The sequence below is a fragment of the Phaseolus vulgaris genome, chromosome 7, assembly GCF_051622355.1.
Source record: "Phaseolus vulgaris cultivar YP4 chromosome 7, ASM5162235v1, whole genome shotgun sequence".
Classification (NCBI taxonomy): domain Eukaryota; kingdom Viridiplantae; phylum Streptophyta; class Magnoliopsida; order Fabales; family Fabaceae; genus Phaseolus; species Phaseolus vulgaris.
Genome location: NC_143504.1, coordinates 2,375,676 through 2,402,105, shown reverse-complemented (window position 1 = coordinate 2,402,105; position 26,430 = coordinate 2,375,676). Strand labels below are relative to the sequence as shown.

General features: G+C 28.6%; 3 protein-coding genes across 4 annotated transcripts; all 3 read right to left on the bottom strand.

The window, feature by feature from the left end:
• Positions 1–641: 641 nt before the first annotated feature.
• LOC137827791 (ethylene-responsive transcription factor ERF118) lies at positions 642–1,951 on the bottom strand. Its single transcript, XM_068634112.2, has one exon. The coding sequence runs from the start codon at positions 1,949–1,951 to the stop codon at positions 890–892; it is 1,062 nt and encodes a 353-aa protein (XP_068490213.1). The 3' UTR covers positions 642–889.
• On the bottom strand, positions 642–3,062 carry LOC137827792 (uncharacterized). Its single transcript, XM_068634113.2, has 3 exons — positions 2,928–3,062; positions 2,264–2,520; positions 642–2,182 (listed from the first exon to the last, which is right to left on the bottom strand). The coding sequence occupies exons 2-3, from the start codon at positions 2,452–2,454 to the stop codon at positions 2,095–2,097; spliced, it is 279 nt and encodes a 92-aa protein (XP_068490214.1). The 5' UTR covers positions 2,455–2,520; positions 2,928–3,062; the 3' UTR covers positions 642–2,094.
• An 11,645-nt stretch (positions 3,063–14,707) lies between these two features.
• On the bottom strand, positions 14,708–20,245 carry LOC137828370 (alpha-xylosidase 1). Of its 2 annotated transcripts, XM_068634908.2 has the most exons (4): positions 20,181–20,245; positions 18,607–18,988; positions 17,684–18,369; positions 14,708–16,694 (listed from the first exon to the last, which is right to left on the bottom strand). In XM_068634908.2, exons 2-4 carry the CDS (start codon positions 18,834–18,836, stop codon positions 14,830–14,832), a joined length of 2,781 nt encoding a protein of 926 aa, XP_068491009.1. In that variant the 5' UTR covers positions 18,837–18,988; positions 20,181–20,245; the 3' UTR covers positions 14,708–14,829. The 2 variants fall into 2 exon arrangements, with proteins under 2 accessions (XP_068491009.1, XP_090161449.1); XM_090305323.1 differs by lacking the exons at positions 18,607–18,988; positions 20,181–20,245 and adding an exon at positions 18,457–18,596.
• Between the last annotated feature and the right edge of the window lie 6,185 nt (positions 20,246–26,430).

Below are 26,430 nucleotides of genomic sequence, written 5' to 3'. Positions count from 1 at the left end.
AAATTACTCAAATTATAAGATTATATCTTTAGGTATAATAAATTATATCTTATGCTCATTAAGGGTTATAAAATTATTTATTCGTAATTAGTTGTTATTATTCATTATCATTTAAATCAGTTTTTATTTTAATCTTTTTTCTAATTCACTAATTTTGTTTGGAGTAACAAAAAAAGTTTTTACATAATAAATACTATTTCCCCCTATATACACCTTTAACCTTCAAAGAAGTATTTCATAAAAATAACTAAAATCAGGGGGTATTATTCAGAAAGAGAAATAGTATAATGTTAACTCTATAAATTTGTTGAAATTTAACACCGTTTTAATGAATAGTCTTTCTTCCCCTGGTATTCTCTGCAACTTTAATTGTCATTATAAATAATTTGCTTCTCAACAGGTGTAGTTATTTCCTTCCATAGCATTGCATAAGTCACTACTAAAACCAAAAAAAACTACAGGCTAAATTAAAGACAAATTAATCCCATTAAACTAATATAATAAAAGAAACGTCAACAACATGAATAACGGCAAATTAGTGTAAATCAAAATTAATAAAAACATGTGTAGCTACCATTTTGCATAATACCATTAGTTACTTTAGCAGAAGTTTTGCATAATATAACTGATAAAGAAAACTCTTAATATCAAAATTCTAGTTGATATTCATGGTTTGAGAACCTTTGGACGGCTCTTAGCAGCACGGGAAAACCCAAAGATTCTCTCCCCTTTCAGTGGACTACTCTCTCTAAGAACAAATAAATATAACAGCATATCCACCCAGAAGATACAATTTCTGAGATCTCACAGAAGAAACTAATAAAACTTAATCATAATCATAGCAAAACTTTTAATATTGTAAAATTATTCCTATGGAGTTCTGCAAAACTTAGGCACAAGGTATGTTGAGGGGCTCCTCGGTCCAACCAGCAAACTCATCAGCACAGAAATCGCCAAAATCGAAATCAGGAAGCTCACTAGGCTCATTGTCATCAAACCCATAAATGTTGATATCTTCCAAGCCACCAAAATCATCAAAACCTTGACCATAATCCTCAAATGATACAAAATCAAAATCAAGTCCAAAGTCTGGCTCAGTCCCAGACGGAAGAGCAGCAGCAGTAGCACGGTCGAATGGTGATGGTGAGTTCAAAAGACTCAAATCTGGAATTTCCAGTTCAGCTAATTCAGCAACCAAATCATTAGCCTCTGCAGCTTCTTCATTAGAAAGATTACCCTTGTCAATGGGTTTGGAAGCTGAAGAATCCAACTCAAGCACAGAAGAAGGTGATGGATGTGACAGTACACTATCTGAGTCATCAAAGGTAGTAGAAAACTTCTCAGACACAGACACGGCAGCAGCAGCATCTGAAGAGTTACAGCATATACTCTTATCAGAAGTTGTGGGCAAAGGCTCAGAAACATTTTTGTAGGCTCGGGCCTTAGCCATGGCTTCAAACTCAAGCCGTCTGGCCTCGTAGGCTTCAGAGGCCTCTTCTGCAGTGTTGAAAGTACCAAGCCATATGCGGGTACTCTGGAAAGGGTCACGAATCTCAGCAGCCCATTTACCCCATTTTCTTTGCCTAACACCTCTGTATTTCCCAGAAGTGTTCCTCCTCGCTGATGGGGTTTGGGTCAAAACCCTCTTCCTACTCTGGGGTTGACCTTCAATGCAAACCTTCACCCTCACTGCATTGATGTTGCTATTCACCTCGAAGGAAGTGGTTTCGGGAGAGGTGAAAGTTTGAGGAAGAGGGGGAAGAGGGATCTCACAAAGGCTTCTCTTTGTTTTTTTCTGTTTCTGCATCCACTCTGACTCATCGTCGGATGAATCAGTGGCATCAGGATCGTCGTAAACTATACGAAGTTTTCTCATCGATTTGGACTCCTGCAGGGAGTGGCAAGGCTTCTGCTTCGGTTTAGAAGCCGGTTGTTTCCGAGACTCGGGCATGGTAGAAAAAAACGAGGAAAAACCCTCCAAAAACCCCTCAGAAAAACCAGAGAACTGAGGAAGACCGAAAAGAATGAAAGAAAAAAGAAAATCGAGGGAACGGAAGCCAGCACCAAAAGGGATGAAGAAAAACTCTCAATGTCTCAAGTGAAATCCCCTCTTAAGAATATGAAAAGATAAGAAAATCTCTGTATATGAAAGCCCCCGTAGCACTCCACTCCGCAACAAGTCCTGTTCCAAAACCAGAAGAAGAACATCAGACCAATACCAGAAAACAAAGACAAAGAAAAAACAAACACCAAACAAACAAACCTTTTTGGCCTCAATCGCATTGAAACAGATGGCTTCACGCTATTATGACTGAGTATGCCGCGTAGCATACACCAAGAGGCAAACCCAGAGAACACAAACTCAGATAGATTCAAAAAGAGAGAAAAAGAAACATAAACAATAGAGAGCTTCAACGGAGCCCCAATTACTGCCAGAATAAATCCAGACGACATAAATCCACCGCTTGCCTGCCCTTTTTTTGAAGACAGATCCTCCGAGAAACGCAGAAAAAACGCTCTCTTCACCGTCCAGTAAGAAGAGAAAAGAGAATCAACAAGCCAGAGATGCAGATATATATAACAAAAAAACAAAACCAAAACCAAACTACTATGCCTCACTCCTGAGATAAAAGAGAGAGATTACAAGTATATGGACCAGATTTTATCTCCCCAACATCAAATAGAGTTTTTTTTTTTATCGATCTGATAAATAAATTTATATAAAATAGCCGACCCTGGTACGACAGAGGACACAGTGAGTGCAAATCTCCATACAACATGAGCAGACCAAGAATTTTTTTTAAAGGAGAGAGAAAAAGACATTGCATAATAACGATAATAATAATAATAATGGTGTTTTAATCAGATGAGATTCTCGAGGTGGAAAAGAAAATGGACGGAGAAGATTGAAAGAACAGGAAATTTACCTTGTTTGTTTTTGGTGAGACGGAGGAAGCTAGTCTGTCTTTCCCTCTGTCTCTCTCTTGTGTCTGTCTGTGTCTGCGATCTTGGCAGTGGTTTCTCTCACACTGAGTGGCCCCTCTCTGCTCTCTTTTTCTATTCTACACACCCATTCGCTTCTTTCTTCTTCTTTTTTATCTACGGTCAAATTTTCGCATTTATTGGGCCCGAGTAGGTAAAACATATAAATATTAATCCTCCTAAAACATTTTATTTATTTCCATTATTATTATTATTATTATTATGTGTAGCTGGCATTGGGCTCTGTGAGTGTGAAACACTGCGCATACATCAACCATGCATGACCCATCAACATGCTACATGTGTATCATGCCCTCATAATGTAACGTCTTCCTTAACTCTCTCGGAATCCGATGCTTCTGTTTCTCACGCGTCAATCCAACGTACAGGATTATTCCGTTACCAGGATCTCACACGGTGAATCACACGCGCCCTTATGAGAGACTGAAACAAGGTAATCTCTGACATGCAGCTTTTTACGCCGCCAAGGGTGACTAACAAAGAGCGCTTCAGTTGCCTACAAAATAATAACTAATACCGTTTATTATATTTACCGGAATTGCTAATATTGGTGCATTCCTGATTTCTCAGTAAACTAATAAATGATATCTCATTTAAATTTAGAGGAAAAATAAATAAATAATAGCAATACCAACAATAAAGTAGTTGTATTTTTACTATGATACTGTATTCTTCCAAGGATTTTGTTTGATTTTTTCAAAATACTTTTTGCTTTTTCAAAATAATTTTTTAATATACTATCTACTGAAGATATTTTTATCTTATTATAATGGGTATTTACAATTTTATTATATTAAAATATTATAATTTAAAAATACATATAATTTTACTATTAATATAACTTTACTAATTTTATGAATAACTAATTAAAAAACATGGAAATAATATAATTTAAAAAGTATATAAAATTTTATAATAATAATAAAATAAAATAATCTGTGACACTATTTTTAAAGTATAGTCATTTAATTTTTATTATAACTGTTTTTTAGTGTAATTTTTTTCTATTTTATTCTTATATTAATATTTTATTTTAATTATTTTATTATTTATAATTACTTAAATTTAAAATTATAAGAACAGAATAATATTAAATTTTAAAAAAATTATAATATATTGTGAAAAATATAATCAATATAGTTAAATTTACAAATATCATGTAATTTACGAATGTCATACAATTCGTTAAATTTACAAATAATAAGTTTATTTTTAAGTTTATAAATGACATGTAATATGGTAAAAAAAACTTTAAAAATATCATGCAATATAGTTTCTTTTTCTCTTTATTTAATTACAGTAAAAATACATTAAACAAATTTAAATTTATAACACAATAAACATAATTATATTAAAAACAATTACATCATCTGTTTCATTCTCTCAACTGGTAAATCACTAATTTTGATTTGTTATTACTAATATAAAAGCTAAAAAAATATATAAATAGTGAATTTTGAATAGAAAAAAAATTGTGTTTTTTCAATGGATTTAATAAATAGAAATATATTTGATTTGTTTTCTTAAAAATTATATTTGGTTTAAACTAAATGTCTTGCAATATATTATATTTTATTATTTGTATATATTAGATATTTAACTAAAATTCTATAAATATCTCGTCAATACAATTTATTTTTTTATAAAATTAATAAATTTAAAATTTGGTTTTATTAATATGAATAGTTAAATTATTTGATTTTTACTTAAAAATTTAAAGAATTTGGTCCTATATAGTACTTAGATCTATCAATAATCTGAATAAATGACAAATTATAAGTAAACTAATATTATTCATATATTATTATTTAAAATTAAATAAATAATATTATTCACATATTTATATTAAGAGTGTAGATTTATAATTTATTTTAATAAACATGAATATATTATATCTATATATAAAAATGATTTCTTTTTATAAGTAAAATTTAAGAATGATATTATAGTTTAGTTTTGTTTTGAAAACTAAAACAAAATTATATAAATTATTTAGTTTTTCTGTTCTACTGAAAATTTGTGATTTACCAAACAACTTTCTGTTTTTTCTTTTTTCATTTTCATTATATTTTTTGTTAATTTTTATTTATTTCATATTGTAATTCAATTTTTATTTTTCTTATAAAAATCAAATAAATTATAATACTTGATAATTTAAATTGATAAAAATATGAAAATAAAAAATAATAAATAAAATAAGAAAATGTATATATATAAATAGGTAGTTTGATATTTAAAAGATACAAATACATATATATTTATATTTTATTTAAATAAATATAAATACAGATATAATAAGACATATACAACAATAAGAAATAAAAAATCAGATATACACACTGCTAGTATTAAATAAAGAAATTACTTTTTATTTTATTAAATGATAAAATTAACTAATTAAAATATGATACTAAAACAATCAGTACATGTTTATACCATAGCATACATGTTATATTGAAGAAATCAACTTCGTCCTTAAACAGAAAATAAATTTAAAACTATTTTATATCAATATCTTCTAAACTAATATATGTTTAAAATATTTAATACAATACAATACATTGAAAATAAAAGAATATACACTAAATTAACACTAATATATTAAAAGAAACAAAGCACATGGTAAAAAAAAATCCCCAAAATAAACTTACTTTTGTAAATATGTATTATTTTAAATAAATAAATTAGAAAAAATAAACAAATTAAAACTGGTCATTTGAAAGATGGAAACTCTCATTTCAAAATTGCTTTCTTTTATATGAGACATAAATAAGTATTTTTATAATCACTTAATACATTAAACAGAAGAAAAAACATATAACTATTTTTAAATCTTAGTATTTATATATCATAAGTTTTAAAAAAATATAAAAATATTATCTTTAAATTAAACAAAACAGTAAATGTTAAAAATAAATTCAGATTAGTATTACCTTATCCAACATTTTTTTTTAAAAGGAGGTGTGAATATAATTTTGTGTAACAACTTGTAACATGTCATTACTTTTCTTAAAAAATACTATTCATGATCCAACTCAAATATTATATAGTTTGGTTGAATAAAACTGTTGAAAGTTTAAAAATTAAAACTAAAGACAGAAATATAATCTAAAATATCAATGAAATTTATCTTAACATAAGCAGGAACAAATTTGAATTAAATTATATTAATTTTAAAATAAATTTAGGATAAATTAATTGAAAAATTACTTTATTTAAACATATATTACATTAATTAAAAGATTCATATTTATGATACTATAACATAAAATATAAACACTAGCAAAATTATATGGACAGAAAATAATTTTGAAATAAATGATATTAATATCCATACATATTAATTTAGAAAATTATTATATTTTAATTGGTTTTTATAGTGTATTAAATATATTAATTTAGGAAATTACAGTATCTCAATATAGTTGAAAAAAAAAGTAAATTTTTAAATATCTCAATATAGTTGAAAAAAAAGTAAATTTTTAAAGATGAGAATGATGTTAAAAAGTGAAAAATAATATATTATAAGATAAGAAAAAAAAAAACTATTTCAAGTTTGTTAAAATAGCATAATTAGTGAAACAAGGTTTATCTTTAAAACTTATTTTCCATTCCAACCAACAAGGACTTTTTTCCATTTCAACAAACAAGGACAAAATTAGAATGACACATTATGTATATTGAAATAAATAAATAAATGAAGTGGAAGAGATATAAGATTAAGGCCCAATATTTTTTTTTTAGTTCATTTTGAAATGTTCACTTTCTAGTATACAATATCTCTTCAAAAAACAAGTTTTTTATCCTTAAATTCTTTCTCAATTAGGATCTTGAGAAGTTGGTGTATGGTAGATTAAATTGGATGAAGCAAAAGTTGATTCTATAGTACTTTAAGTAATTTTCTTTTTCTGTTCTTGAATGAATGGTTAAGAGGGGTGTTGGCAAGCTTACTTTGATGCTTTAGAGTAGTTCTAAAGAAGTTGTTAGATCAAGCTCTTTCAATCTAAGTAAGGGGAGCTATAAAAATGTCCTTTTACAACAATAATAATAATAATAGTTGTTTGATTGTATACAATGTATAGAGATTGTTCAAAAATGATTTTTCATAGTATAATTATTAGTTTTGTTAGTTATGTGTTATTAATAACATAATGTTTAGTTTATGAATGAGTTTGGGATGGAAGGAACCGAAATAAATAGAAATATTGTCAGGAAGTTATTTGGAATTGCTATAAGATTGAATATTGCTTGAATGACATATGATCACTGGAACAAGGCCTATGCGGTGAGACATTATTACATTTGTCACTATACATTGTTCAAGTGACATGTTGTGTAACTCAAGTAATGACTTGTAGTGAGAGATGTTAAGATAATTCTCTTTCTTCAGGAAGCATTTTGCTCAAGTGTTGGTTTAGGTATTATGTGATGTGTTTAATAGTTGAAGCATTGTATTGGATGCTTAAGTGAGGCTAAGGCAGTATGTAAATGCCACGAGCTTTTGTTAATGTATAACATGGTTTTGAGCCCTCAAACGTTGATCTTGCTCAAGCAATAAAGACAACTAAAGCGAGAAGAAAATGTTGAAGAGCTCTTTGCAATTTTTAGGATTTGTTACTAACAAGTGGATTTCACTCAAAAGTTGGTTGTAAGGATCAAGTGACAAGGTGGTCGCGGGAGTAAGGAGAGAAGTTGTTGTTCTTGGTTTATATTTCGCTCAAGTAGTTGATGTGTCAGTCAAATAAAATAATTATTACCTAGTGTGTGATGATAATGTTACTTAGGTGATGATATGATGAGATGATGATGTTGCTTAACACTTTTATACACATTATTTTAATAATATGGTGTATAAGAGGAAATATTGAATTATATACTAAGTAGATGTATATTGTACGTTAAGATACATTACATGTTATATACATGATAGATGTCATTTGTGGGTTAGATGTCATTTGTGGGTTATGGATCTACCTATATATATCTATATGTATATATATATATATATCTATATGTATATATATATATATATCTATATGTATATATATATATATATCTATATGTATATATATATATATATCTATATGTATATATATATATATATCTATATGTATATATATATATATATCTATATGTATATATATATATATCTATATATATATATATATCTATATATATATATATATATATATATATATATATATACTTGTCGTATACATGTATACAAGGTTTGATCTGGATGGGGATAAATGTGTGTATAAAATTTTATTACCCAATAATATAATTACTTATTTTTTAGATTCATCTAAACATTGTAATTATAATTTTAAAATATTATAATTATATAATAGCATCGGTACTAAAATTTTATAATTCACAGAATATTATTATTAAGCATATTCTAATATGCATGGTTCATTAAAAATATTACTGATAAATAACAATCTTATAATATTTTTTTTACATATGTTATAAAAGAATACAAACTTCAACATTTCACTATAAAAAATCGTATTTATATTATTATACCCATAAAATATAAGATACAAAGAGCCACACCCATCAATAACAACATAACCATACAAATATTATTTACAATATACTCTAGAAAATATATTGTACATGTGAATGTTTAACTAAACATAACACATGTGTATATTATTACTATACATGCACATAATACAAGTACATACTCTCATATGGTAACTATGGCGCCATTACCACCATCATTAAGGGCGTGTTTGGATTAGGGAGAAGAAAGGTGAGGATTTGAGGGAGTGAATTTGAAGTGATTTGAGTGGAAAGTGTGATGAAAGTTAGGTTGTTTAGATTAAGGTATATAGAGAAATGATTTGTAGAGAAAGTTTATTAAAGTTAGTGAGTGATGTGATGTGTGTGAAGAAATTTTTAATTTTTTAAAATATTATAATATAAATTTATAATTTTATCTTAATCTTTAAAAATGAAAAATAATTTGTAGTAACTAAAATTTGTATATTTATTTTTATTTATTATAAATAATTTTATTATTATTAATTATTAATTATTAGTATTTATTTTTATTAATAATATTATTAAATATTTTTATTGCTTAAATATATTTAATATTTTTATTTTTATCATAGATACATATAAAAATTATTTTTATAAATAAAAAAAAATATTATTGTTAATATTATTATTTAATAGATTTATTTTAATTCTTATTAGATTTATAATTTATATTTATTTTTATTATTATTGTTTGTAATTATTTTTATTATTTTAAATTTTATTTCAATTACTATTACTATTTATAATTTTATTACTTTTTTATATATTATTAATATTTTAAATTTTACGTATATTATTATTATTTTTTAATTTTTATATTTATATTATTAATTTATTTTCTTTTAATATTATTTATAAATACATTTAAATTATTATAAATATATTAGTTTATTATTATTATATTACCTAACCTTTTCAGAATTCACTGCTGCGCATATTTGCGGGCAACCATTTTCTTCATATCCGCAAATCAGCGCTTTTCTTTCTTTGGTATTGAATTGAAACAAACGCAACTTTTTTTTATAAATCATTGCCTTTCAATCCGAGTGAATAGTATTCACTCGGATCCAAACTGAACCTAAAATAATATCGCTTAAGTAAATTTATTTTACTTAACATTACCTCTTAAAACTAAGGAACACCTTAAGAAATACTTGCGTGACCTATATTTTTTTTTTAATAAGTTGATTTTATCTCTTTCTTGTTAAAAATCTTATGTTTGTATTTTTTTTTTCTTGTGTGATTTGATTTGATATAACTGCGATTAACTTCTAGAAGTGGTTTTAGTTTATAATATCTTGTATTGAAGAGAGAACTATGTTATTTGAATTCAGTGTTTTACTTGAGCAACGCCAAACGGGCTTGTGCCAACGTGGAATCTAGCTAACACATGACTGGATCTGACGGAATTAATAGAAGAATATAAGGCGTTACCACTTTCCTGCATCCTTTTTTATATAAAATGCCAAACACGTCCTCACTATTTGTTAATAATCGGTGTGGGGAACTTGCTTTTCAGTTTTTGTTGGGGAATGCTTTAAGAAGAAGGTTTAAATACTAATTAAATGATTTGATTAGAAGTTAGAAAGAATAGAAGAAAATGGTCAGTTAGTGTAAACTGAAAAGAAAAAAAAAAAAGAACGTGCAGAGATAGTGTCTTATTCATTAGTGTTGTGAATAAATAAGTTGGTGTGGATCATGTTGGTTAATGTCTGAGCAGTATTTAGTGGTATTAACACGAGGAGTATTAGAAGATCACGTGATGCGAGCGTGTGTGCAGATGAAGAGTGTGTGGTGCATAATTGGGTGTCCCTTATTCTCAGTAAGATATTTTTCTCTTCACGTGACGCATGCCATGGTGGTCTATGCACATGATGCGATGCATGCATGGATGATGATGATGATGGTGTTTGACCACTGAGTGTGGGGTGGGGAAAAAGAAGGAAGTGAGAGCATGTGGGATACGGAATGAATGAGTGAGTGAGTGAGTGAGGAAGTGAGAAAGAAGTGGTTGCTTCCATTTCCCGCCAATAGTGCCTACGTGGAACCCACGGACATGTTTGGCGCCAAAATGTCCCAAAGACGTGGGACACGTGGTGAGTGATGGGACAAGTGTCCTTCTTAGGTGGGTGCGTGGAAAGTGCTGCTGCCGCTCCCTTTTGCCCAAGCTAAATACTCACACACTTCTGCTGACGTGGCCTTCAATATTTAATATGCCAATCCTAACGTCACTGTTTTCTTTCCACCCAACCCTCTCTTTCTACACTCTACATACCTACTACGTACAACCTACACTCTACACTATCTATACACTACACTCGCAACTACTCCAACAAAGATAATTCATCCTTAATTCTATTAATTATTCTTATTTTTTCAATTTTCTTACTTTTTTAAATTATTTTATCTCCTATTGTTATTTTATCTATGTCTTTCACATTTATGATTTACCATGTAGTTAACTAATTCGATACGAGATTTACGTTATGGAATACCGTACGTTCAAGAGCTTTTATACCATTCTGTGGTATTAAAAAATTGTTGGCAGTATAAAGTAGTTAGATACGACTTTAATTAAAAGAACAAAAATGTGTATTTTAAAAAGTCAGTTATTCACACATAAATAAACAAATTTGTAATGCTTTATAGCCACCAAAAAGTATCTCAAATCAACAATATTCAATCACGTTATTGAATCCACAAGAAAGTAACTACTATATCATCGTGTAACACTGATATTTGAGGAAGGAATCGCAATGAAATAAAAATATTATTTATGTAATAGTCGGTAAAAACTATATTGGTATAACTCTATATATAATTAGTTACTTTTATATAAAATAAATATATTTTAAATATTCAAATTTTTTTAGATGTTATCTGTTTCAGAAAAACTTTCAGTCTTCCAACAAGTTTCGTGACCAAAGTATCTAATTGAAATTTTAAACTATGCTTAGTAAAAAATATTTTTTAATCTACAAAAATAAATTTTATTTCTATAAGAATTAAAATAAATACATATTTTATACAAATTTGCATTTATAAATTGATTTTTTTAGTTTAAACTTAATTACTTTTTACCAAATAAGTTAACTTGTCAACTTTTTCACAAATGGATAAAATAATATTATTTTAATTATTTTTATAAATATATTTTTTAAAATAATAATAATTTATAGATAGATTTACATATAGATATATTCTTGAAAACTTTTTAAATGAGAAAATCTAAGAAAGATTTAGTTATAAAAAATTACTTGGACTAATTTTAATATGTAAGCATTGATAGAATAATTTATTATTTTTAAGAATAATGAATGAATGGTTTATCATCCATAAAGTTAAATGGATGAATTTAAATAGATATTTTTTAAAATATTTTTGTAATGGATAGATTATATATATATATATATATATATATATATATATTTATCAAAACTAAATTTAAATTAGTTGAAAGTATTTTATATTTCTTCTAATTTTCAAAACCTTTCACAAAATATCTACAGTCATAACCATATTTTATTGATTTTTTTTATAAAAAAACAGATATTTTAAAAACCTAAAAATCTTAGAATAATAAATAATAAATGTCTAACACTTTATTTCATATTCACTAAAATTTGTTATTAAAATATTATAAGTTACACGCCTTACATATAATATTCAAAGTCTAACAAGTTGAAAAAGTCCAACAGAAAGCAAATTTATTCGATTTTTTATTAAACATGAAAAGAAGATTTCATCTTAATAACATGTAATTCACTTAGTAAAATATAATTTAAGAAAGTAAAACTCCAAATTTAATTGGAATACACTACCTATATATATGGTATGCAAATTCCATACTTTAAAATAAGCTTACTGATATGATTTATATTCAAAAAAATTATTTTTTTCTTTTTTCTTTTATATTTTATATGTATTTATATTATGATAAAAAATTTAGAATTTTGAAGAAAATTAATATAATTTCAGATATTTTTAAAACGATTTAATGTAATTTTTAAAATTTTTCCTTGACAATTTCTATGTTCTTATTCCATTTAATTATTTTAAAAAAGTTGGCATCATTGTATCTTAAAAAAATAGAATAAAATTAAACTTTTTCTAAAATTTTTTGAAAAACATATTGAATTTTTAAAATTTAGAGGATGAAATTAATTTTTCACACTTAGAACTACAAAAAAATAATTAATTCTACAATTAATTATTTTGTCAAAAGCTGTGTATTATCTTAATCAACCAATTTTTTTTAATTGATATTACTACTTTCTCTTTTTCAAAACAAGAATGAATAAAATTTTAATTTTTTTAAAAAACTAAGAAAATAATAAATATTAATTTAATGATTTGAACAAATTTACTAAATTACTTTTATCGTTACGCACTACCTTAGGATTAATTTAATTGCATTAATTATTTTTTAATATATAATAAATAAAATACTTAATTTTCAGTGAAAATATAAAACGTCACTTCAAAATGACTTTTTAATATAGAGGCGTTACTTATTTTGAGAGAATACTTTTGTTTTGAATTCCGAACTTTTCACCTCCCAATAAGTTTTCCAACTTCCAATTAACTTTTTAACTATCAATCAACTTTTGAATTAGTATTTTTTATGTGAAACAGAGCCATTGTTTAAGAACAAGCTTTCAGTGATTAACGTGATTACGAAGTTCTCTAAATGATTGTCCCGTCTAATACTTTAAGAGCCATCGTTTCAAGATTAAGCTTTCGGTTATTAACGTAATTAGGAAGCTGTCTAAACGATTTTCTTGTCTAATATTTTAGTTTATTCATGTCCACTACATTGGAGTGCACTTTGCTTATTCTTCCATTAATCATTATAACTACTTTAAATAATCGCTGCACTCATTCAAACAAAATAATTCAACAAAAAATAGATAATTTCCCAACTCTAAATTAGAAAAATGTGTTTAAGGGATGTCTATTGGCTATGAAGTTCAGACACGTCTCTTAAATAGTGTGTTCATGTTAGATACACGTGTCACACATCGACATTTGTAGGATAGTCATAAGATACATATAGGTGAAGTATCTAATTAAAAAAAACATACATTTGTTGGATTTCTGACAATTCTAGTACGGTTTCAACACAATTTTATAAAAAATAAATACTCAAATTTATTATATAAAATTTTAATATGATTATAAAACAAGGAATAAATCCATTAGAATAAGTCGTGAGAAGCATTTTTTCTGCTAAAAAAACTGAAATATATTTATGCATATAAATTTTTATTGTCAATTAATTTATATAATTTATAATTATATAATATATAAAATTGCATTCCCTTTCGTATATGTATCTGTGTCCTTTCGGTATCTATGTACATAATGTATTAGTGAAGGATTATGAGAGAAATCATAATTTATTTATACAGGAAAAAACATAATTGAACTTTATATTTTAAAAATTATAAGAATTTGGTACTTTATTAAAATTGTCATTTATACAAACGATTCAACAACACATGGTGTATCACAAAATTTGGATTTTGGCTAGAGTTTTGTTTTTGTTGTTGAAAGTAACAACGTTGAAAAGTAATTTGGGCTTTTGGTCGTCTATTAGGTGAACAAACATCTAATTAAAAGAAAAAAAAGACTTGTGTTTCCGCCGACAGAGGTGTCATATTTGCAATTGACCCAATTGGGAGTTTTGGACTCATATTGAACTAATGTGTTTTTATTTTTATTGCACATCTTTCTTCAATCTTTGCTCGTTAAATTTGTGTGGTATCAAGTCATGTCTTTTATGAGTAATTATGCTAACCCATTTCTGTAATACTTTTATATTTTGGTTCTAACTTTTAAAGTTTTGATCTCGTTTTAAAAATGAAAATGAAATTTATTTAAAGAAATTTTAATTTAGATATAAATCATATTGGATTTTCCATCTACGCAAAACTAAACTTTTGTAACGACTTTTCTTTTCCAACACATACTAATTGTTAATTTAACTATTTAATATTCTATATTATATCGTCATGTATAATTATATTTTTTTCACACTTCATCAGTAAAATTAAGATATTATATATATAATAATTAAGTTTCTACTTAGTTTGAACCTAATTTAAATTCTATAGTGTTTAGAAGACCCTCAGCATGATATACTAGAATATAAATAGAGAAGGAAGAGCTTAATACTTCCACATCTCTTCTTCCAACAAAACTAATAACACTTACAGAAAAGATAATTGACAGAAAGATAAAAAGTGTTCATTGAGATGAAACAATCTCAACTTATGATCCCATCTTCCAGGTGACAGCAAAATTTTTACCTAGAGGAATATTCAATCTCTTCAATCCTACCATCAATATCTTATCTCCATCTCCATGTCCAAATAAGTAATTATGTTGACTTGTACTAACTTCCACACTTAAGATGTTCATCTGTTTTTCTCCATCAATCTCAATTTCAGTTAGTGTTCCATTTCTGCTTAATCCCAACACTTTTATTGTGTCAATAACCCAACCTTTATCTAGAGCAAACTTGCCCTCTTGAACTTCTGACCAAACTTTCACGTTTCCTTCTTTGACAGTTGCATGGAAATCAATGTAGGTTGAAAAGCCACTTCCAAGTTTCATTTCTGGAAGCTCATCATCGTCAAGGAAAAGCTTCCCTTTGGCTACTCCATCAGTTGCACCAGCCGGGAAGGTCACAATGAGGCTGAAGGGTGTCATTCTAGCATCCTTAGATACCATTCCACCCTGTTGCATTGGAAGAATGGTATTCTGATACAAATGCACATTGACCACATGCAGAGGTGCATCAAGGGTAACATAGTTCCCATCTTTTGATACAATTGTCTGTGTCAAATCAAACAAACTGTACCACGTTCCAGGAGGGAAAAGGGCTTTAACTTGTGTTTTTCCTTGCTCTACCACAGGAGAAACCATTAGACTGCTCCCTAGTAAGAACTGCGTGTTGAGGTCATAACATTCAGTGTAACTTGGAAATGAGAAGAAAAGAGGCCTTGCAATTGGTGCTCCACTATTATGTGCCTCATAGTTCAATGTGTATAGATAAGGGAGGAGCTTATACCTCATACCTAAAGCATTTCTAGCAGATTCAGCTACTGATTCCCATTGGTAAAGCTCCTGTCTTGGGGAGTAGAAGTTTGCATGGTCTCTTGAGAAAGGGTAGAAGGCACCAACTTCAATCCATCGATTGCAAAGCTCTTCTGTGGGAGCTGGATAGAAACCACATATGTCTGAACCAACCATTGGCACCCCAAATATTCCAAAATTGAGCATTGTGGATATTGAGTACCTTAAGTCCTCCCATGTGCCCTTATTGTCACCAGTCCAATGAGCAACATATTTGCCTGAACCCACATAAGTGGAGCGGGACAATATGAAAGGCCTTTTTCCTTGAAGCCCCTGAAGAGCCTTGTGAGTTGCAATTGATTGAGAGAAACCATAGATGCTGTGAGCATCATACTCCAAAACACCGTTATAGTGAACTGCACTAGTGGCTATAGTTTTGAAGCCTATAGGAGCCTGTACTCCTGAAGCGTTAATTTTGTAGGGAGGTTCATCCCACCTTGTGCTTGTGATGTTTTTGCAATCTAAGCAACAAATCCAACCAGGTCCTGTTCCACTTGGGCACACTTTTCCCTCAGGAATTCTGCACTTTCCCGAACAGAAATTTGAAGCTTCATTCATGTCAATCCATAGACCATCAATAGGGACTAGTTCATGGAAGCGACGGATCTCATCAACCCACCATGAAACTGTTTTTGGATTGAGAAAATCAGGAAAATTTACTGCTCCTGGCCAAACTTGAGCCAAAAAGGGTTCACCTTCATACTTGATAAAAACATCATTAGCCATACCCCTTTGATACACACCATAACTGGAGTTAACAGCAATTCCTGGATCAATGATCACAATGTATTTCATGCCAATGCTGTGTATTTTGTCGAGGAAGTCTAAAAGCTTGGAATGAGGGTAGTTAGTTGGATTGAGTGTGAAGTCCTTGTGGCCATCCATGTGATCATCATCATTCCATATCACATCGAGTGGGATTTTAGCCTTCTTGTAGTTGTCGACCACATCTTCTACTACAGATAGATTATGATAGCCCCATCTGCATTGGTGGAATCCTATGATAATATATACCAAATAAAACAAGTTAGCATGTTGGTGAAATACCTTTCAGAATCAAATTATCTTAATACAAATGATAGTTCTGGAAGAAAAACATCATTAAGCTAGATCTGGAAGCAAAGCGTAATGATCAATGATGCCAACCCAAGTAAAATGAAAAAAAGACTGAAAAGAATTGGTTTATATTAAATTACCCTACCAATATATTTCCCATGAGTGAAGGCTAATCTTGTTTACAAGACATGATAGCAATTTCTCACAAATACGAATAAGTTTCCGCCTCAGAAAAAGAAAAACAAAAAGGAGGACAGAATGATAGGTAATAATAAGTTTGCAGAAAGGATTCTTGAAAAGACCAACAGATTGCTTACACAATACATGCATATCATAAAAACCAAATTCCTCGACAAAGTTTACGTCTAAGTATTATTTTATTTTCACTTCACTAAACTGTACAGTATCATGGATAAGGTTTTATTATTTTGTTAACTAGGAAGGAATGTTCTGTACAAAAAATAACATGAATAAAACGTGGAACCTTTGATTCATTGGCATAAGATTTTGTCAAAATTTCCTCTGATTTTAGTAAGGATTTCACTTTTATTTTATGTAATATGGTTAAGTTTCAATTTTATACATGTCCATATCTTTTCGTGTGGACCTAAAAGGGGTAATGAGAATAAAAATAAGACGAAAAAGTTTACCAGTATAGAAACCATATGGATATATATTCAGAAATCAAAATAATTTTGCGGACAAAACATCCCTGTCATTGAATGTCAGAGATATGGTAAAACATTAGTTTCTCTATTTCCCCTTATCCAAAGGCAAAAACTATTTTCTCAAAGTCTTATCGTCTCCACATTCCTCTGTCTTCACAAACGGGGAGTGGTTTATGGCACTCAAGACTAATGCAATGCACACTAAATATAGAACATGCAATAATATTATAAGACTGTAAGAGAAAGAGAAAAGAGACTCATACCAAAGGCCCAGTAAGGCATTGGAGCTGGTCTACCAATCAAGGAAGTGTACTGATCCACAACATTCAGAGGCGTGGGTCCAGCAAAGAAGTAAAAATCAAACACTCCTCCAATAACCTTGTAGGTCAAAGAGGTTCCTCTGTAGAACACATCCATTGCATTGCTATTTAACAACAGAACTCCATGTGCATAAGGCTCGTCACCTTCATTTCTGAGATCCATGTACACAGGGTGTGCGCTGTATAAATCAGTGTTGAGATTAATGGCTGAGACATTAGTGGTATACAAAGTGTAAGGGTCACTTGGGTACAGCTTCATCCCATGTGGCTGTGTGTTCTCCCCCAAACCGTACAGAGAAACATCTTTGGGCAATTTGGTAGAAATTTCCAAGTACTGGTCCTTGAAGACCAATGTGTTAAACTCATTGGAACTGGAGTCAAAAAGAGTATCCCCATTAGACTTTCTTTTCACTGCAAAACTAAACGGGTCTGAAGTGTAGCTGAATACAAGCTCAGAGCTATTTGACAGTGATATTAGGTTGTTCTTCTTCCTCGACCACGACCACGACCACTCAGTGTTTTGTTTCACACTCAGTGGTTGCTCCCTCGGCAAAAGGTTGTAAGGAACCTCCCACCTTTGTTTCTCTGCGTCAGTGATGTGTACCCTCAAACGGTTCTCAGTCTCTTGCCTGCATAACAAAGAACAAAGTAAAGGTTCAGAATGAGTTTAAACACTACTCAGGGGTTTAACAAGACAGAGGAGAAGAATTTCCTACACTAAATCTGTCAAATTTCGTACGTCTACGAGTCACGTATTATATATCTTTTCTCGGGACCTTTCCTAGTAAATGTGGGACTAAACACATCCACTTTTTATGGCTTCATGAAGAAAATGTGAATGCATAACGATACGGAGTATCACTTACTTCACATGTAATCGTAAAAGGGGAATGTCAGGGCCATAGATATTGTTCTTCTGCTTAACTTGGAGGAGGCCAACAAGGGTACCATCAGGGGCATTTTTAATGGATATGAGACGGTAGCCTTGGCCAATTTTGTTAGAAAGGTTTGGTTCTTCTGCAACTACATACAGAAAGCAAGTAAGAAGAAGGAAAGAGAGAGAGAGAAGAGGTGGGAGAGTATGAGAAGAAAGCATAGCTGAGTACAGAGTGTGGTCTTTGGAAGCTGAAGATAGATGATGGCATTAATTTATGCTTGTTGAGTTGTGAGTGAGAGAGTCATAGGATCCATTACGCGTGACTTTGGTGGATTAGGCCATCCATTGGTCCCCACATCGTTGCTTATTATCTGTCTCATGATTGTGGCCCCACTTTGCATTACTCGTTTTTACTTTGGTGTAAAGACGAAGTTCGCAATGCGAGATGATTAGCATAGATAAAACTGAGTACTGAAAATGGTTTTAATTTTAAGGAACCTATGAGATCCATATTGAAATGCATGTAAATAACTCTCCTTAGACATACTCATAATTAGTTATTTAAGGTTGAAATCTAATTCTCATAATATTTGTGGTAAAAAATTACTGTGATTACAGATATATGAGGAGCAATAATAAATATACTACTTTTTAAAACAATTTTACTAAATTAGTTATTTTTTTTATAAATACATTGTTATGAATAAGAAAGAGAAAACAATTTATTTGAGGGTATATTAGAAGAAAAAAAACTTCATTATACAGTGAGAACATCAGTTATTTTGGAATAGAGAGAATATGAAATCAAGCAACCATGTTGAAGACTCTCCCTAAATTTCAAAGACTAGTTATTTAAACTTTTCACACGCTCATTACGTCATTTTTTTTAAAATATGTTCTTTTATTGTTGCTTTCTGTATGAATAAAAAATTGGTTCGTTCTAATAAAATATTAAGAATTCTACTATATCCATAAAATAGGTACATAACTTTTGTCTTAAAAAGAAGCCTAGAAGTAAAAAAAACGCTTCATTACTATCTCTCTTTTTGTCTATAGACAAAACTTAGTATTTTTTTCACACTTAAGCAATTTTTAACTACTTCTGCTTACATTTTAGTTGTTTTTAATTATAATTAGTAATTCACTTTGTGATATTGAATTATGGAATTTTTGGTTTATGGGTTTTATTTTACTTATGATAGATATGAAAACAATTTATTTATTTTGACTTTATAGTAATAAATTGTCTTTCTTAATGTGCATGTATTGTTTGATTGGGAAAAAAAATCATGTTTGCGCTGTAATGTAATATACGATAAAAACCAATTTGACTAAATGACGATAATAGTCACTAAAATTATGATTAAAACTGAATTTAAGTCAAAAACTTATTTTTTTTTTATAAAAGACAAGATTTTAATTTAAGAGAGTAGACGAATCAGAATATAAAAAGAAATTGAGTTAAAAAATAGAAAAAATTAGAACCGACCAATAGAAAGCATATCCTGAACAACGTGTCGCCCATCTATTGGATGGAAAAAAGGCACGAGTGACTGTAATTACCATAACAGTGTCGCTTGATATTCTTTAAAAGGCCCACCGGCCCATCTTCACCAATCACAATCAAAAGAACATGTCTGACGCGAAGGACAAGAGAAAGCGAGACCAAGACGACGGCGTTTCCCCCAGCCAGAAGAAGCCGCGCGAGGAGGATTCCACGGCGGTGACCGACGAGGAGGTGGAGGAGTTCTACGCCATTATCCACCGCATAAACACTGCACTGAAGTACTTCAAGAGCTACGGCAATGACGTGGCAGCGTTGGAGAAAGATATCATGCAGGAAGTGAAGGAGGCAAAGAGGAATGAGAAAGATGGTAAGGTGGAAGAGAACTTGAGTTTGGATCTAAACGTCTCTCCAAAACCCCCCTGAGAAATTTGTTGTTCTTATCACTTTCTCAATGTTTTTTTTCTATGATTTTTTACTCAACATGAGATTTTCTTTTATGCCATAAATACTTAATTGGACTAATTTTTCATAATTTTTGTTGTAGGAAAAAGAGTAATAAAATAAATTTTAGTTCCTAGACAAGCAGAGAGTTCTTAATTTAGTTATTAAAAGACAAATATTTAATTTAATTTAATTCTTTAATAGGTAAAAAGTCATGCAATTGCAACTTTTTTTATAAGTTTTGCATGAATATTTGGTTATTAAAATGTAATTTTTAAAATTAATTAAATAAAAATATAAACTATTTTATCATTAAACTCTACACAACTAGTTGAAAATAAAATATTATTGATTAATTTAATTTAAATACTTTACCCAACTAAACACTAACTCAGAATCTTTAATTTTTCAACAATTGAATTGAGAGTGTTTTCTACATTTACAACCCAAAATGATTATTTACGTTTTTATTTTATAAGATAAAATTAGATATATAAGTTAAAATTCAAAGTTATAGAAATTTATTTAAATTAATTTATGCATAAACCAACTAATTATAGAAATATATATTCTTTTACTTCTCAAAATTTGAACTGAGCTAAATTTTATTTTAACCATTCAAAATTTGAAAATTATTTTTTAATTTCTGTAACTTAAAATTATATTGTAAGTCCATTCAACATAAAAAGTAACTTTTTCGGTCTTTCAAATTTAAAAATACCGTTTTAGCCTACAAATTTAAAATTTATTTTTTAAGCCTTTTAATTTGAAAATAACTTATTTTAAAACTAACGTTATTTTAATTTGAATAAATAGCCGCAACTTCATGTAAATTGTTATTCTTAATCAATGGAGTGATAAAATGTGTTTTACATAAAAGAGCCAACACAGAATAAGGAATAACAATTTCCACGTATGAAGAAACATTGCGAAGTGAAGTAATACATCTTTTTGTCTATATATATATATATATTTGAATTAGTTTATTTTTGTTTGAATTTTGAATTACACGCTACATTTTCTAATCCTCTCACCAAAATATATATATTATTTATTTATTCTTTTTTTTTAGAAAACATTTTTAGTTATTTAAGTCTAATAAATTATTTCTTCACGGTTTGGGGGCCCAAAAGCAGCAACAGAAGTACGAGGAACGGTCATTAACGACAGGGTGTACATAAAACTAAATTAAGCTAAATAACAATAATTAATTTAAACTACAAAAGGAACAAACTATTTTTATTAAAAATTCAAATTATTTTTTAGTACAAATTTAAAAGACTAAACTATTAAAAAAAATTCATTGTACTGTTTAAAATATTAAAAAAATAATACTTACTTAATTATTCATTTACTATGCTTAAATTCATTTATTCTTTCAATGAGTTTTACTTTCGATGTTTTATTTGTAGTATATAAATTAAAATTGAATTATTTAATTTTTGGGTTATCTTTACAAATATTGTTTACTTTGAAGTCTTTGGCTCTACGAAAATTTTATCTTTAAAATCAATAAGTAGATTAAGATAGAATTGTATATAAAAATTATCATTAGTGTCCACTTTTAAAAGATTTGAGATTTCTAAAAAGATTAAATTTGTACAATATTTATGTTCCATTTTAACGAGTGTTAGTTGCGTTCGTGAGATTTATATTCATAATTAATTATCTGTAAAATAAACCCTAAAAATTAAAAAAAAATAATGCTAAAAGTGATAAACATAAAAAAGATACAGAACACGAGAAAAAAAAAACAATCAATAATACTAAATATCTATCAGTCTTCTGACACGTACAATATAAAATAAAGATGGAGCGAAAGCAAACACAAAAAATGAGTGGGCCGAAGCAAATGAGGCCCAAAATAAAAATATAAAGCTACAAAAAGGGAAAAATACAAAACCCAAAAACAATAATTTTATCGGTAACAAAACTAAAAAACAAAATTACTCTAAATCAGAGTACATATAATAATTATTATATTAAGTTTCCATAGCACCTGCGATATTTTCTTCAATTATATTAACATTCTAATTTTTAAAAATTTCATTTGAACTTTCCATTTGTTTTAAACACATCTGATTATATTTTTATACTATATGTATACCCATTAAATTTTAAAAATACTATATTCATTGATAAATAAAATTATTATCAAGATGAAAAAAAAGTGTAAATATATTTTGAGAAAATATAAGAAAGTCAATATAATTTAGTCAGATTATTATAATTATGAACATTCTAAAATGAAGATAGCATATATGAAGTTCGGACACTCCTCTTAAATGACGTGTCGGTGTCTGATATTCGTGTCGGACACCGATAATCGTATGACACTTGTAGGACATGTATCCGTAAAGTGTTCAATTCAAAAAGTATTTGTTAGATTTCTCACAATTCTAGTATAGTTATAACACAATTTTATAAAGGAAAAATATATTAATTTTCTCAAAATTCAAATTTTATTGTATAAATTGTTATTATGATTTTAAAACTAAGAAACAAATCATTGTGAACCAGTCATAAAAAACTTCTTTCCGCTCCAAAAAATAATTTGGAACATACTTGTACACATAAATCTTTATTGTCAATTTATATAATACGTAGATTTGTGTCCTCGTAACCTACATTTTAGAGATTTTATGTATCTCTGTATCTATATCTGTGTCGTATCAGTGTCCGTATCAGTGTCTATGCTACATAGCCAAAATGACGTTGTGGATAACATCGTATTAACCAAAATTTATAAATTGAAATCAATCTATTAAAATTACGGAAACAATAGTTATGCCCTAACCGTATTAAAGAAATAAAAATTTAATTAGACCAGATTATTCTTATTAATTAATTAATTAATGAGTTACATATGTGATATAATTAATATATAGATTATTAGCTCGCATGTGTTTAATGATAAAAACATGAATGAAAGTAACCAGCTAAAAGTGAGCATGATTTTAATCAATAGGAATTGTCTATACCTAATTTTGTGGGCCAAAGATTTTTTATCAAACCCAAATTGAAAAAATAATCTATATTCGTTCCCTACAAAACCCAAACCCAAATTTACTCTCTATTGGTCTCGAAAGAACTGCAAGTCTTTGTTGAAATCGCCTTAGAAAGGGTAAATGAGGAAAAAAGTAATGTCAGATTGTAGAACTACAAATATAATTCTTTAATTATTTTTTACAAGATGCCAACTGCTAACGATTTTCTGTAATGTTTTTTACTTTATTTTTATTCATTTTTTTTTGTATTGGGTAAGCATTTCTTTCTTTCTATACAGAATTTGATTTATATTTTTTAAAATATTTTGTTTGTAGTTGATATTTTATTTTCAAATATAATCTGAAATTAGGAAAATGTAATTTAAAGAAAAAACAATATTGATAACTCTTTGTACTGCCAAGTGTTAGATATTCTTGTTTTCGCATTACCACCTATTAATCAATATTAGAGCTTAATTATATAATTAATAATTATGACATACAGTAAATAATTCATAAATTATGATTAAAAGATATCAGGATTTTTGTTTATTTTAGGCATTCATATGGTTAGGAGATCCAATACAGTCCATATAAAATAAGATAAAAGGTAATCAATCTTTTACTATTTTCATACAGCTTTTTCTATATTAATCAAAAACTCATTTGAACTTGCAATCCCATGTAACTGTGTCGATAATACTTCTAATGAAAGCAAAATTAAAAAGGTAAAAAACAAAAAGAAATCTGGGAAGTTACAAAATATATAAAACATTGTGATATCAATATATTCTAGCTAAGAGTGATGTCTCCCAACTAAAACAGTTAGTTGAAGTCGGTTAAACTTCGAGATGGTCACTTGATCGTACTCTTGAAAGCTCCATGGAGTGATAAAATCCATGTATATTTTACATTGAGTCGTCTAATTGAGCCTTTTTTTTTTTCTCTAGTTTAGATTTTCTGTTTTTTTCGTTTGACATGTACAATATATACACTTTACGAATCCAATAATATTCATGTGTGCCATTATTTTACAGTTCACACATCTCTTCTACTTTTCTCTTTGTTCTTTCCCTATCATATTGTTTAGGGTTTCTCATCTACTGATTGGTTTCTTGGGTGATTGTTTCTCCCTCATACCCTTACAAATGTTGCCTAGAGTTCTTATCACTATGTTGGTTGATCGTATTATGGTATCATAGTTCTTCAATTGAAGAACTCTGTTGCACACTCTGAATCCCTTTTCTCTTTTCTCTTCTTGCTTTACTTTTTTTTCTTGAAACCTTTCTTTTGTTCTTCTTTGCAGCAGAAGAATGCCCCGCTTCACCGTCTCAAGCCGATTCGACGAACAACTATTTGTGCCTTCATCCTAACGAGAACCCCGGTGTTGGACGCTTCCAACTATCACTCTTGGAACCGTTCGATCTTGGCGACACTAAATGCTAAAAACAAAGTGGAACTCATTCTTGAAACGCATCCTTGCCCATAAAAAGATCATCCAAGTTTCTCAACCTCAAACATATGCAACAATATGGTAGTCTCATGGTTAGTACACTCTGTCTCACTTCCTATTCGGCAAAGCATCATTTTGATGGATGTTGCCCTGGACATATGAAATTATTTGAAAACCAGATACTCTCAGGGTGACCTGTCTAGGATTTATGATCTTCAACTAGAAGTAACTTCTTTAAACCAAAAGGATTTATATGTGACTGAGTATTTTACAAAATTAATGATTTATAAGTTTAATTCATGAAACCCATCCCACCTATATCAAAGATTTTTTCTCTTGTTGTCCAACAAGAAAAACAATAAGCCAATAACATGTATGTTAGCATCTCTAGTAATAACATTTAAAACTAGTTATTTGTAGCTACTTTTTTATTTAGAAAAATAAAAAAGAAACTAACATCTATAAATAAAACAAAACAATTAGAGATTATAATTTTTTAGTTAACTGTATACATATTGTTTTTTTTGTTAATTAATATCAAAATATTAAGAATATAATATTTGATAACAGACTAATCACTACAATATTTGATAACTACCTTATTGAATATTTTGCCAAAAACATGAAAATATACCTTAATCTTACCTGTAGTAAGAACTTAATCTAATTTTTACTTTCTCAATCCCGTATACTCACTTAAATATTGTTATCTCTATAATCACCACTCGATCTTAATCATCACAGTTCGTCAATCCTTCCAAGTAAAGGTTAACTTGCCTAAATAACTCGTTCATCTACATCGAATTATTTCAACTCATATTTGATAAAAACATTTGATGTCCACCATAGAAATTGGATAAAATTCTTTCCAAACCACATGTCTTGAACCTCTCAAAATAAGCGTTTAAAACCACATGAGTTTAACAAGGAGGATATGAAATTATTGTAAAATCAACATCACGATGAAATGTAAGTCTTTCATCAACAAATTGACATTGTACAAAAATACCGATCACCCATATGCCCAAACAAACTCACACCAACAAATAACACCTCTTGGCAGGGATTTTACATATATTTTTAAAATTAGTCTTTTCCTTATTTAAAATAGATATTTTTTTTATTATTATTATCACCTTTTCTCCTCTCCTATGGGTTAATAAAAAAAAAATCATTGTTTTGATTATGCAAGAACCTCTTGTAAAAAAAAAATTCAGAACATTTTACCTCCATTAAAAATACAATTATTTTTTTGCGTGAAAAGGTTGTGATTGGTAAAATAACAGACATATTAATTATATTTCTGTAGTTTTAGAATGGATTTGGACAAGTATTTATAATTTTAATAACCATTCTCGTTATTTTTAATTATATTTCTGTATTTTTAGAATCGATTTGGACTATTATTATAATATTGATTGATAA